Source organism: Magnolia sinica, chromosome 11 (genome assembly GCF_029962835.1).
Source record: "Magnolia sinica isolate HGM2019 chromosome 11, MsV1, whole genome shotgun sequence".
Classification (NCBI taxonomy): domain Eukaryota; kingdom Viridiplantae; phylum Streptophyta; class Magnoliopsida; order Magnoliales; family Magnoliaceae; genus Magnolia; species Magnolia sinica.
In genome coordinates, this window is record NC_080583.1 from 30,404,591 (window position 1) to 30,418,203 (window position 13,613).

A 13,613-nucleotide genomic window follows, 5' to 3' on the forward strand; every position below is an offset into this window, starting at 1 on the left:
AGTTCAAAGTCTCTTACCATCCTGGCAAGGCTAACCTTGTGGCAGACCCGCTGAGCCGCAAGAAGGCATTGGCATTTACGGCTCCGTTGATGATAGCAAAGTGGGACATGGTAGAGTTCGTGTGAGACTTTGAGTAAAAACTCATGGTGGAGGAGCCGTATGAGGGCATCGCACATATTCGAGTATAGCCCCTCATTGATGACAGGATTATCGCAGCTCAGGCAGATGATGAGCTATTGGTGAAGATGAGAGAGCAGGTTAGTGCAGATGAGGACTCAGAATGGAGAGTTGGCACGGATGGGGACTTACATTACCGTGGCCGCCTATACGTCCCGAACCTCCCTGACTTGAGGAAGGAAGTTCTTGTGGCTGCTCACAATTCAAGGATGGCTATGCATCCAGGTAGTACGAAGATGTATCGTGACATAAAAAGGTCGTACTGGTGGGACAATATGAAGGCTCACATAGCAGATTACGTGTCCCGTTGTCTCACATGCCAGTAGGTCAAGGCAGAGCATCGCCGACCTCGTGGACTACTTCAGTCCATGCCCATAGCAGAATGGAAGTGGGATTTCATCTCTATGGATTTCATCTCAGGGTTACCAAAGACGAGGAAGGGACATGACTCTATTTGGGTGATCGTGGACCGATTAACTAAGTCGGCCCATTTCCTCCCAATTAAGGTCTCGAACTCTGCAGACGAGTTGGCCAGGTTGTACATCAGGGAGATAGTGCGTTTGCATGGGATTCCTCTGGAGATCGTGTCGGACCGAGACACGCGATTCACATCTATCTTCTGGACTCGCATCCAGGAGGCGATGGGTGTGAAGTTGAAGTTCAGTACCGCGTTCCACCCACAGACTGACGGGCAGACGAAACGGGTAAACCAGGTGTTAGAGGACATGTTGCTAGCTTGCGTGCTTGATTTTAAGGACAGTTGTGATGACTATCTTCATATGCAGAGTTCGCTGACAATAACAGTTTTTCGGCGAGTATTGGGATGACTCCCTATGAGGCCTTGTATGGGCGCTCGTGTAAAGCACCGCATTGCTGGACAGAGGTTGGCGAGAAGAGCTTGATTGGCCCAGAGTTAGTACAGGCGACCTCATAGAAGATCGACATTATCAGGCATCGACTTCTGACGGTGCAGAGCAGACAGAAGAGCTACACCGATACGAGACGGCGACCGCTAGAGTTCGACGTCGGAGACCATGTGTTCCTCAGAGTTTTTCCTATAAAGAGAGTCCTTCGGTTTAGTAAGAAGGGGAAGCTTACGCCGAGATTCATTGGCCCATTCCAGATACTTGATCGAGTGGGTGTGGTGGCGTACCATCTTGCATTGCCCACACCACTTACGGGCGTGCATAACATATTTCATGTATCTTTGCTGAAGAAATACGTTCCCGATCCTTCCCACATTATCAAATGGGAGCAGGTGCAGTTGAGCGAGGACGCTACATATATACTGCGATCGACGCGTATCCTAAACAGGAAGGAGCAGGTATTGCGTAGCAAAGTTATTCCACTTGTGAAAGTGATGTGGACACATCACACGGAAGAAGAGGCTACTTGGGAGACAAGCCAAGGTTCGAAAGAACTACCCTCAGATTCTCGAGGAGTACGAAAAGGTACCAATTTCGAAGATGAAATTTTTCTTTAAGGGGGGTAGATTGTAACCTCTCAGAAAAATCCGTACAAGGACCCGAGTACCACCTCAGGCAGAAATCACCCAGGACCAAATCCTTTTGAAATTAGGCGAGAATTGACTAGCGCTAAATTAGAGTACTTGTGAAATTAGCACTAATCACTTTAAATATGATCTGCAAGACCTAAAACGTGCAGAATCATTGACGCTACATTTCCTTGAAATCTAGAATCTATCCCTAATCCCGTTTGCTCTTGGGAACACCTTGAAACTCTGTATCGGATCTGAATCGCACGTCGAAAGTTCGATTACCCCGAAACCATACGGCTATGACCGCATTACTAGACTTGACAACTTCCTCGGAAATCAAGTCTCAATAGTGTCTAGAAATGCACAACTTAAGCCCGGAGCCAAGTGTGTGAGAAACGTGAATATATTTAGAAATAAAATTCAAATTTAAGTAAACTAAGTCATGTCGCTTAGGGGCCAAATACAAGGATTCAGACCGTCAGATTCAGACCTAAATACACTCTCGGATTAGGAGAAATGTCCTACACATGTCGATGCACTTGTGGCCTTGATCCAGTGCCCGTGACCGTTAAACTGAAACTGGTGTGCCACGGCTGATCTGTAAACCTGATCGGAACAAAAACTCAGCCTGACCTAGATCCAATGTCAGGGAGCTTAAGTCCGACTACATGCAGAAAGAGGGCTCCAGAAGTGCTTCGTTGGAACGGAACAGTCCGTATTTGAATATAACCTAAGTATACCATGGCCCTGGGGCCATTCCCATCAGTTCTGGGCCTATATAAGGGCCTTAAACTCTCTCACTCATATTCCATACGAATTCTAAAACCCTAAGAAAGAGAGTAGAGGAAAAGGAAAGGAAAGAGAGAGAAAGTGAGAGAGTGAGTTGGAGATTCCTCCTAGGATTCGATCCCATTGCTCCTCAGGCTTAACTATCGCTTCTACATCGCTATTCCGGTGATTCTGACTCCGTACTTAGGTAAGAAAACCTAACCTTAACTTGTTTTAGGATTTTCGACTAGTGTAATAGATGAATTAGCTAACTTATTCTCTGTTATAGGTTATTGTGGTGCCGTAGACAAAGACTTAGCTTTTAAACTGAGTTCGTTACGAGTCTACCGGCGAAAGGTGCGGACTATAAACATATAGGTTATGGTTTTCAAGGCTTTTAATATCGATTAATGATTTATTATTGACATGGGTGCCATTTCACATGCCTAATGCATTGTCTATTTTGCCTTACATGTACATATGAATTATGTCGAAGTAGTGCAATTCATGTGTTTGTTAAAATGATTGTATGAGTATGGAATCTAGATTTGGGTTTACCATGATTAACTGTTGTGGACATATGGTTGAGGTATACGTGACAATTCCTTAGTGAAAGGATTTGCCCTAATACGTGCTATCACCAACATACATCATGTATGTTGGAATATGTAGTCTAAGTGTTCGTAGAAATGTCTGAATGAATAAGTGTGTAGTAAATTGTACTTTATATGGGTGTTGAGATGAGATTCTCAACTACTTTAACGATGTGTATGATTTCCTCCATGTAACTTATATTCTTTGTCTATTTTACTTAGAAACTGCATATGTGTGAATTCATGTTTAAATTGAAATTCATCAAATGCTCACATGCTTGTATGATTGGAATTATTGATCCATTACTGCTCTGATTATCTTATATGATTATCTGTTATAATTGAATGTGTTTGGGACTACGGTATAGTTCAGGCAATCAGTAACAGGCACTGAATAGGTGGCTGAGGTTGTTCCGTCACATAGGACGTGATCGATGAATCCGAGCCGTACTTGGGATGTCGGCAGTGGTTAGGCCACACGGAGTGCTTACGCACTTCATGTCGATCAACTCAATGTGCACTCGTACTAGTCGAGCTCGTCAAGTAAACCGATTGATCCGATGTATGTTCACCATGTATGGACGCTACTGCTTGAACCTAAGGTACCAACTTACCACTGAAAATCCCGTTAACCATGGTACCTCGATCTGCTAAGACTCATGAGCCGGACATGGTGGTATGGGACACCGTGGTCGAGCTGTCGGCCTACGTTGGGGCGACGAGCCTCCCCGTAGTGACCAGTGAGCAACATAGCCTCGTGAGCCAAATACGGTGGTATGAGACACTGTATTTGAGCTGTCGGCCTACAATGATAAAGTGACGAGCCCTTTGTAGTGACCTCGAGCATACTCTGAGACTGTGTAGAGGCAACGAGCCTTTCCATAGTAACAAGAGTACAAACTAGGCCTACACTAATAAGGTGACGAACCCTATGTAGCGACCTAGAACTGTAACATCGTATGAGATTTACTAGGACTGACGACCCTAGAATGAATCATCGTTTGGGAACTGAAATAAGGGAGGTACCTTAGCTTCCCAATCCTGCTGTATGAAAAAGACTAATAAGAACTTGGTAATCACATTCATGCACCGCACTGCATGTGCCATTTGGCGTTGAGTAGAGAGCACGAGGAAGTGACTGACATGCACGACCGTTAGATGAAGATCGCAGAGGGAGTGCAGGCGAGGGCATGCATCATTTATACATACTATTTTTGCATTAATCAGAGTACTTAGGGATATTTGATTGTGTTGTTTTATCATTACTGCTTGACTGAATTGATAACATGTTAACCTTTACTTTATTATTCCACTGAGTTGATCACTCACTCCTACGTTACGGGACGGTGTTTTAAACACCAACCAGACTCTGTCTTAGTTGCAGATGGAGACCCGACTGGCAAGGCAGAGCCAGACTTCGGAGACGAGGAAGATATTTTCTCGTATATGCAGTATTCAGACAGGTTCATACAGACCATTCTGATCGTCAGGGCTTTAGGGTTATACTTGTAGTGGGCTCTCATATTTTTGACATTTTGTATTTTGAAACAATATTTGTAATATTTCACCTGGGAGATGTTTATACTCTGGAGACGTGCCACAACTTACATGTTTTACATCCATCTATTACAGTCTTCCGCTTGCGTAATTTAACTGTCTTTAGGATATGATACGCTGTTTTGGTATAATCTCACTCATGTTTAATGCACTAATACGGATAACATTTAATCATCATTTTCTGTGTTGCATAAGTGATGCATTGGAACTCGGGAATCGAGTTTGTGCTTGACTCCCAATTTTCAGGGCGTTACATAAGGAAGGAGAAGTTGTGTGGATTTAGGAATCCTTCAGAAACCCTCGACTTCTCTTTTGATTCGTTTGAGATGATAATCTCAAAAAGAATAATAGAATTCCATCATAGACCACTGTCTTTATGAAAAAATGACGGAATATATAGGCCTAATGAAGCTATTTGTTGCAAGGCATATGATGGTCAAGACGTCCCACATGATCAAATTGACCATGAAAAACATCCACATCATAGAACAACCATGCAACACAAGTTAGGGAATATAAGATGTGCACAACATGTCAAAAAAAAAAAAACTTGGAAGCAATGTGCAGCTCAGCTTTCGTTGTAATAGCAAATGGATTGTTTTGACCAGATCTCCTAGATAGAAACCTCAATACACCGACTAAGCCTCTAGATGTCTTCAACAAACCTTAATTGAGCTAGGATCAAGTTTTAACCAAATCTAATCTCAAAAGAATGAGATCTGTTGAAGACAAGATGAATGGCTCTGATTGAACTGTTTCAAATCTGGATGTGTACTGTCTTATCCACCTAATCCATCCTGTAGAGCAGGTTAAGATGTCCAAACTAACCAATTTTTTGGTCAAATCGAGCTACGGTTAATGAGATATGGAATACTAATGTGTAGCTAAGGAACAGTTTTCCTTTTATCTTATGGAGCTAGAATGTCCACATTAGTTTGTTGTCCATGATGTGTTGAAGACTCCCACTGGATTGAATTGGTCCAATGGACCCTTGATTAAAACCCAAAAGTGGGCCATTACTACAATCCTTTTGGGCCCACACGCTATCTGATGTGGCTGGACACATGGTTGTCCCCACATGTATGGACATCCATAGCTAAGCGCAGTTTTCCAATATGGATATAATCATCAATATGTGCATGATAATGAATGGATATGACCAATTTCTAGACTTGGAAAATCCAAAAATCCTCACAACACTAAATATGAAATAATGATGAGAGAATTTTGAAATTTGGAAAGTAATGGAACAAACTAGAACATAAGAGACAAAAGAGGAAGGTTGTCCAAAAAAGGAAAGAGGAGAGAAAATCTATCCCTCTCCCTCTTACACTCTGTATGGACGCCCCCTCCTAGTATGGAATTTGTATGTATGGCGGCCTTTGTGGGGCCCGCCACATGGGCCTCACCTCGAAGATCTACTCCTTCCATCTCTCTCTCTTTCGCGTGCTTGGTCTGTCCATATTCTCCTTTCCTCGAGTGATCCATAATGCATCCTCGAATTTTATTAATGGTGCGACTTGATGACCCTAGATCTATCTGTGCACATTGACATCCCAGCTAATCTGGGCCATCTAAGATGCTGTTCGTGATGAGATCTAAAAGAAACAGAAGATTATAACCAACGGACCATCGATGGCAATCGTATACATTTATTTTCTCACAACCATACATACATGTAATTTTCCAATTAAATCATCAAATCCACACCGTTTACTTCGTGTTAATTCATGTATGCCTAGAATTAGATCTGATTTGATATTGTATTGTTTCTTATCCAATTCATGCACACTTTCACTTTAGGGGTATTTTTTGTTTACGACAAAATTTAGATGGGAGAACATACTTCGACCAAATGATGATTAAGTTTAGTGTGTGGTCACAACATTCTTTTCTAATGCTTGTTGTTAATTTGAGGGAAGTTGCTAATTCTTATTCTAACTGAAGTTATGGCCTTTGATTGAGTAAAATGGCGGAAAAGGATTCATGTAGCCAACCCAATTAGTTGGGATAAGGCTTAGATGATGATGATGAAGTTTCTAATTCTTTTACTATTTCCACACATCAAGGTAGAATCTACTTGGTTCTTGAGTTCATGGACCATTCTCTGGAAGGACTTCTAAGTCGCCGAAAGGTGCGATTTCCAGTTCCACACATCAAGGTATCATGCATTTCAATGGCCTAAAACAAGCTCACTTCATTTATTAAATTGACCCTTGGGAATTAGGTGTTTGCCAAATTTCCTCATCAGTGCTATATGAAACAGCTCTTGGAAGGACTCTGTTACTGTCATGCTAATTGAGTACTTCATCGTGACATCAAAGGTTTGTTATCAAATACTTAATTGCATCTTTTTCTTGGCCAGGATCTTCTTTTTTTTTTCCAGCTTCAACTGACATCCATTCTACATCTATTTGTGCAGAAGGTAATATTCTAATCAATAATGAGGGAATTTTAAAGCTTGCAGATTTTGGCCTTTCACGCTGGTGCCCCAGCAATGACAGCAATGAACCAAACAAGGACAACACCAAACTTACATTTGAGGTTATTAGTTTGTGGTATAGGTATTGTTATACCTTGATCACTATCTTGGTTAGAGTGTGGATTTGCGAGTAGTTAAGCTTCTTTTCTTACCCCAAGAACATGTAGCATGTTTCCCTTCTCAACTGGTACATGGCCACAATGATTTGACTAGAACTCCAGAGTTGCTGCTTCAAACTGACGAGCATTGTGACTGTGGCCCAGCTATTGACGTGTGGTCTGCTGGCTGTGTTTTTGCAAAGCTGCATGGAAAACGAGTCATGGAAGGGAAAGACAAGGTAGGTTTCTGTTTCAAATCCATAAAATGGAGGATTTATGTAAGATGGAATATGAAATGGGCTTTCTTCATTGTGTGATTTTAATCAATTTAGAGAAGGAATCAATGATATAAACAAGTTGGGTTGGAGCTACATTGGATGTACATGATTGCTTTAATATTACCTTCCATGTTTCTATATTAAATCAATAAAGTGCTACCACACTTTTTCAGGTGTGTTTATTACAATCACACTTTCAGAGGCAATCGTGTTTTTGTATTATATGCGCCACTAATTAATATTCATGGAATTTGATTGTTCCTTGGTTGACTATAGTATTTTGAAATAAAATTTTATGGTTTTAATCTCAATGGTAGACAGATTGCATTCCAACATTTGATATCTATGATTCTACTCTGGCTTACCTATCAAACCAAAAAAAAAAACAAAACAGAAAGAAAATTGTGTGGATATTAGTTTTACTGATTTTTAATAGTAACTAGTAACTTTTACTTTGTGCTCCTAGTAAGAGAAGGCTGAAGCTAGTTGTCTTCTTTTTTTTCCTTGCTGTAGGCAGATCAAATGTATAAAATTTGGGATTTGTGTGGATCTGCTAATGAATTCAACTGGCCTGGGGTTTCCAAGTAGCCGAAGTATGATGAATTCAAGCCACCAAAGCCAATGAAGAGATGTGTTAGGGAGGTTTTGAGTGAGTAAGTAGTAAATTTATAAGTTTGATTTTGCTATTTAAATTAGCTGTAAATGAAGCAGGATCTCTTTTTTCCTTTTGACAGTCTTGACCCCTATGCTTTGGAGTTACTGGACAGAATGCTGACTCTTGATCCATCTAAGGTGTCACTTTCAATGTGTTCATTTTCTAGATTGATCTAAATGTATAGATATCTTCCTCAGTGTGCTCAACACTTGCCAATTTTTTCCTCAACTTGATGTTTTCCAACAGATTTCAAATCTCTGAGTTTGTAAATTTGATCTTTCTTCACTTTTGTTTAACTCCATCCAGTGGATGGATGATGGACCGTCCTCGATTATTTGTTATCTATCAATTCTCTACTATTAGATTATGGATGAATTGGTAAATTGTGGTGTGCTTCGCTCTCGATTATTTATTTTTCGTGGCAGATTTTTTTTTATTTTTTCTTTGGCAGAACTGCTTGTGTTTGAAACATTCCATACGATTCTATGCAGAGGATACGGCGAAAGAAGCACTTGAAGAGGCTTATTTCTCTACTGATCCTCCTCCAAGCGATCCCAAGAGGTTCTGCTTCCCCATTCTTTCAAACAAAAATCATGTTAAGCAGCTTGTATCATTGGAGTTCTCTATGCAGACATGGGTGGTGATTGGGACTGTCGATCTGGTGGGCTGCCATGTAGCAATAGGTCAAGACTCACAATGATTGGACGGCTCATTAGTTGTGAATTTCTCCATTCTAAAGAATACCTTAGCTCTAATAATTTCTTTTGTGGGCCACTGATCAACTGGATTTCACAATCTTATCCATTTCTTTATCTGGCCTATCAACACAGCAGCCCATAGATCAATGGTTGCAATGGCAGTTCATATTTGCAACATGTACTATGAGGGGGTAGGTGCATTTCTCTCTAAAATTCATGCTACTCTCAGCTGAAGTTTCTCAAGACTACGGCATTTCAAACTTCAACAATTGCATAACCATATTCTTCCATGTTACAGCTTACCAAAATATGAATCCTCGCACGGGTCATGGGTTCTGTCTGGCAAAGATTCCAGTGATGGTGGGCCCCACCCGGATCACAGAGTTCAAGGGAGAGGAAGATGCACCAGCAGCCCATGCACATCACAGGGGCATGTCCTACCAACTGATGCAAGCAGTACACATGATGCCAGTCCTGGAGCGGTTGGTGACAGTTATGGAGTCAATGCTCAGCCAGCACCAAGGTAGTCCGGACAGTCTTTGATCTATTCCTCATGGTGGGTGAAATGTTGGATGGTCAAGATTGAGGTGCATAAGTGGCTTTTATGCATAATTGAGACAGGATTTTCTGCTATAATATGTTTACAAAGGTTTGTTATTTGTTTCATTCATGGGAGGAAAATAAAGACGTTGACGGGATTCATTTGGATTCCCAAGGATTGATGCTGTATCCCACCTGATTTGAAGAGGAACTTCAGGCATGTTGGGTCAAGCTATCCCACCTGATTATCATTGTGGCCCACATGGCTAGCAGAGCTGCCTGATTCAAATTCAGTGAAATCATGAAAGTAGAAGTTTCAGTTGTCTAGACCATTGACCTATTGATGGATGATGCTCCATAAACCTCTTCGACAGGACCATTCAAACTCACGAAAAAAGGCACAAATTGAAGGCTACGATCTTGCAGCCTTGGAAATCTTGGGATCAAGCTTCATTAGATCACTGAACTATGGCTAGTAACTGGAAACCAAAAACCCGAGTATACTGTTTTCAATCTAGTAAATGTGAAGATTTTGCAAAGATAGAGTAGCATCTCCTTCTGTAGGACTCGAAGGTTATAAGAGTCAATGAGCTCTGCTCAGCCCACATGCATGCCACCACGAGCCAGAGTGGTACAAGGGTGTGAGATCCAAGCCGATAATCAGGTGGGTCCATCATTTTGATGTTTTTCGCACAAAAAATCAGGCATAAAACTTGGATCATATGATATGCTCTAACATGAGAAGTCTGTTCCAAGCATTCTCACTCTCATCAAGAGAGAGGGTGAGACTTAGGAGAGATCAGAGCCATTAATCATTTGGACGCAATCATCCTACACACATGTGAAAGCTAAGAAGCATGGATCGACTATCAAACATGATGATACATGGTTAGATTTAGGGCTATACTGTTTTCAATCTAGTAAATGTAAAGATTTTGCAAAGATAGAGCAGTAGTCATCGATGAAAATTGTGGAAACTTGGATGTATGCAACCTAAAATAATATTCCATTAAATAACTCAAGAATATATACAACCTGATAATAAATCTTTCTCGAATCTATAGCATATACAACTCCATATGGGTTCAAGTGCCCATGTTATCTGTGTGTGTATACACACACAAAACTCCATATTCCCTAACAATTCCCACATGTGAGTCAAGTACACTTTCAAAGCAAAATCTTTAAGATGAATTTTGTGATCATTGGTTTAGGATATGTAAATCTCTAAAAGATAGCCCTTGAAGCCAAAGGATAGAGAAATCTCTTAAATAAATAAATAAAAGTGATATTATTGATATTATTGACAGATACATATTCGTCATCATAATGGAATATATCGGTTGCACCGCATAATTGATCGAATTTTTCAGTAAAAAATTTAGAGATTATTAAAAACGACACTAATACATACTTAAAATTTTAAATAAAATAAAATAATCATACAAAACAAGTAAACATAATAGGTTTCCTTATATTGGGTCTTAATTTATGCATTGTACGGTTGAACTAAGTAATAATATTCAAAATTAATTCATAAAATTCATAAATGGAAGAAGACATGTATGAAAACACAAGTATTACATTCAAATAAGGAAAAGAAGAACCAGAAAACTAGAAATAAACATGTGGATTTGGAAACAAAAAAAAAAAAAAATTAATTCTTTTTTTTTTTTTTTTTGTGAAAAATTCATAAGTTGCTAAAAAATGTAAAGATCAGGTTATATACATACACGCTTAATTTTGTATTTGGATACTAAAATTGTATATAAAATAATAATAATAATAAATAAAATAAAATGGAAAAAAAATAAAATTCAACTTGGCTATTTCTTCTAAATTTTGAAATCAAAGCTTCAAATCCATAATTTTTTCTCTCATCATACCAAAGGCTTGGATTGGAACGTGGATTGGGTACTACCCCTCCCCGTCTCTATCTACGAATGGACACGGGTTCTAAGGGGCCACCATGATATATGGTTTTATCCACACTATCATCCATTTTTCTTTATTATTTTAGGGTACAAGCCCAAAAATAATGCAACTCCGTCAAGTGGAGCACGCTATAGAAAGCACAAATATCTGCTTGATGTAAACTTCTATGGCCCCCTAAAAGTTTGCAACGGTGTGTGCTTAATCCTCATTTATAGGCTTGTACCCTAAATGGATATGGCAAAATGTATAGACGAAGTTTTGTGGCCGAGTTCACAAAACACAAATATTTTGTGGCCCCTCGAGAAGTTTTCTACGGTAAGTGTTTAATCCCTACTGTGGTCCATTTGAGCCTTGGAACTGCCTCATTTTTGTGTGATCCACTTGAGCATTGGAGCTGCCCCATTTTTTGGGCTTTAATCCTAAAATGATACAGAAAAATGGATGGACGGTGTGGATAAATCCTTTACATCATGGTGGGCCCTCAGAGCAGCTGTCCGTTGCTAGCTAGGGTAGTACCTAATCCGTGTTCCCTGGACTGCTGAAAGTGGGGCCCACAGTGAAAAACTGAAGACCCGAGTACGCTGCCCATATACTCGTGTCGAGGATCCTCGCTTTTTTAAACCCTCCCGCTCATTCGCGTAACGAAAAACCGTCATTCGAGTTCTTTCTTCTCTCTCTCAATCAATCCAACAAGAAGAGAAGATTTCTTGTCTCCGTTTCCTTCAATCAAAGCAAAAGAAAAGGAATAGTTCTGAAGGTAATAACTCCAATACCCTCTCTCTATCAGCTGCAGTCAATCCATTTCACTTTTATTTTCTCTCTCCTCTTTGAATTCTTGATTTATACGAAATGACAAGTGGGTTTGATGCAGAATCCAAATTCCAGTCTGCAATTTTGCTTATTTTCGTTTGAAATTTTAATACTCCACTAGATGGGTTCAGAAGGAAGAAAGGAAGAGAGAGAACAAATCTCAGACTCTCTCTCTCTCTCTCTCTCTCTCTCTCTCTCTCTCTCTCTCAGATGCAGTCAATCTCTTTCCCCCTTTTTTTATTCTCTCTCTTCTTTTTGAATTCTTGATTTATACGAAATGGCAAGTGGGTTTGATGCAGAATCCACTAGATGGGTTTGGAAGGAAGAAAGGAAGAAAGAGAACAAATCTCAGACTTTTCTTTCTTCGATCTTGGGGCTTCTGTTTATTTTCAATACTACATGACCTTTTTCCTCTGCAGTAGGAAGAGTGAACAATGTCTGCACTGGACTTGGGGCAACCGGATCTTGATGACTGGCTCCCAAAGCAACCTCGAAGCATTGAATTTTTTGAGACATTGGCTGTGATCTCGTCAGGAATATTTTGGTGTGTAGAAAAGCAGAGACCCCTTTCATTAGATTCCTAGCATTCATTGAAATTCAGTCACATGGCTAATTGCTACAATTATTCTTTCCCTTATATCATGCCATGGCCTTTTTCTTTTGGCTTTTGAGATGTATGTTCACACTGTGTAGATAATCTAACTCAAGAAATTCCAGTCTGCTCATCAGATCCACAACAGTATATTAAAAGACTAGATGTGTATAGAACAGTTTTTCCTATCTGTCCACTTATTTTAGGCCCACTTGATAAGTAAAACTGACATGTTTTCTGGCTTAGAGATATAGAGCGTGTAGCCCACCTGATTGACTGCTATGATCTTTCCCATATGTCCAACATTGGCATGTGCAATTGGGTATAGATGGACAGGACTGTGCATGCATGTGGGCTTTTAGCCAAAGTACTGTCATCATATTATCTTTCACCATATATATATATATATATATATATATAAAGAATTTTGTAGGAAACTAATCTGTCCTTGTTTTGGTTCCGTAAATTATGACTTCAATAATAAAAAAGTATTTGTAGCAAATGCTCTATTTTTTGTTGTTGTATGACAATAGTCAGACATCCGAATCCAAAGATTTCATTTATTATCTCTTGATAAATAAACACAGCTTTTTATTCGGTTCTTTGAAAATTTTAATGTACAACTTTCCTTTTGAGTTATGCTACCAAAGCCTCATGCCAGATGCACATTTGATATTGTTTTTAAGTTTATTCTGAGTACTTGTTTCCTTTGAAACAAACTGCAGTTTATAGTAGCTATTCATGTATGGTTGTTGAATGGATGTCTCCTAGATGATATTTTCCTCTTCTGTCTCCAAAATTGCAGCACCATATATAAGTTGAAGGATATACAAACAGGGGAAATTGTTGCTTCGAAAGAGATATTAATAGGTTCTTTAACAAAGGAGGTATGGTGTTTTTCTTCTCTTGATTATCGTAGTCTATAATCTATT

The 13,613-nt window shown here is 39.7% G+C and overlaps 1 protein-coding gene across 3 annotated transcripts; it reads left to right on the plus strand.

The window, feature by feature from the left end:
• The first annotated feature begins 7,287 nt into the window (after positions 1–7,287).
• On the plus strand, positions 7,288–9,494 carry LOC131218998 (uncharacterized). Of its 3 annotated transcripts, XM_058213942.1 has the most exons (5): positions 7,288–7,412; positions 7,965–8,104; positions 8,186–8,243; positions 8,558–8,667; positions 9,103–9,494. In XM_058213942.1, the coding sequence occupies exons 2-5, from the start codon at positions 8,073–8,075 to the stop codon at positions 9,329–9,331; spliced, it is 429 nt and encodes a 142-aa protein (XP_058069925.1). In that variant the 5' UTR covers positions 7,288–7,412; positions 7,965–8,072; the 3' UTR covers positions 9,332–9,494. The 3 variants fall into 3 exon arrangements, with proteins under 3 accessions (XP_058069925.1, XP_058069923.1, XP_058069926.1); XM_058213940.1 differs by lacking the exon at positions 7,288–7,412 and having other exon boundaries at positions 7,836–8,104; XM_058213943.1 differs by lacking the exon at positions 7,288–7,412 and having other exon boundaries at positions 7,836–8,100.
• Positions 9,495–13,613: the final 4,119 nt, after the last annotated feature.

Excerpts from the sequence above, each read along its gene's own strand:
- LOC131218998 (XM_058213942.1), top strand. The coding sequence starts at position 8,073 with ATGAAGAGATGTGTTAGGGAGGTTTTGAGTGA. Across the intron at positions 8,244-8,557 it reads TGACTCTTGATCCATCTAAG|AACTGCTTGTGTTTGAAACA; the intron begins GTGTCACTTTCA and ends TTTCTTTGGCAG. Across the intron at positions 8,668-9,102 it reads CCTCCAAGCGATCCCAAGAG|CTTACCAAAATATGAATCCT; the intron begins GTTCTGCTTCCC and ends TCCATGTTACAG.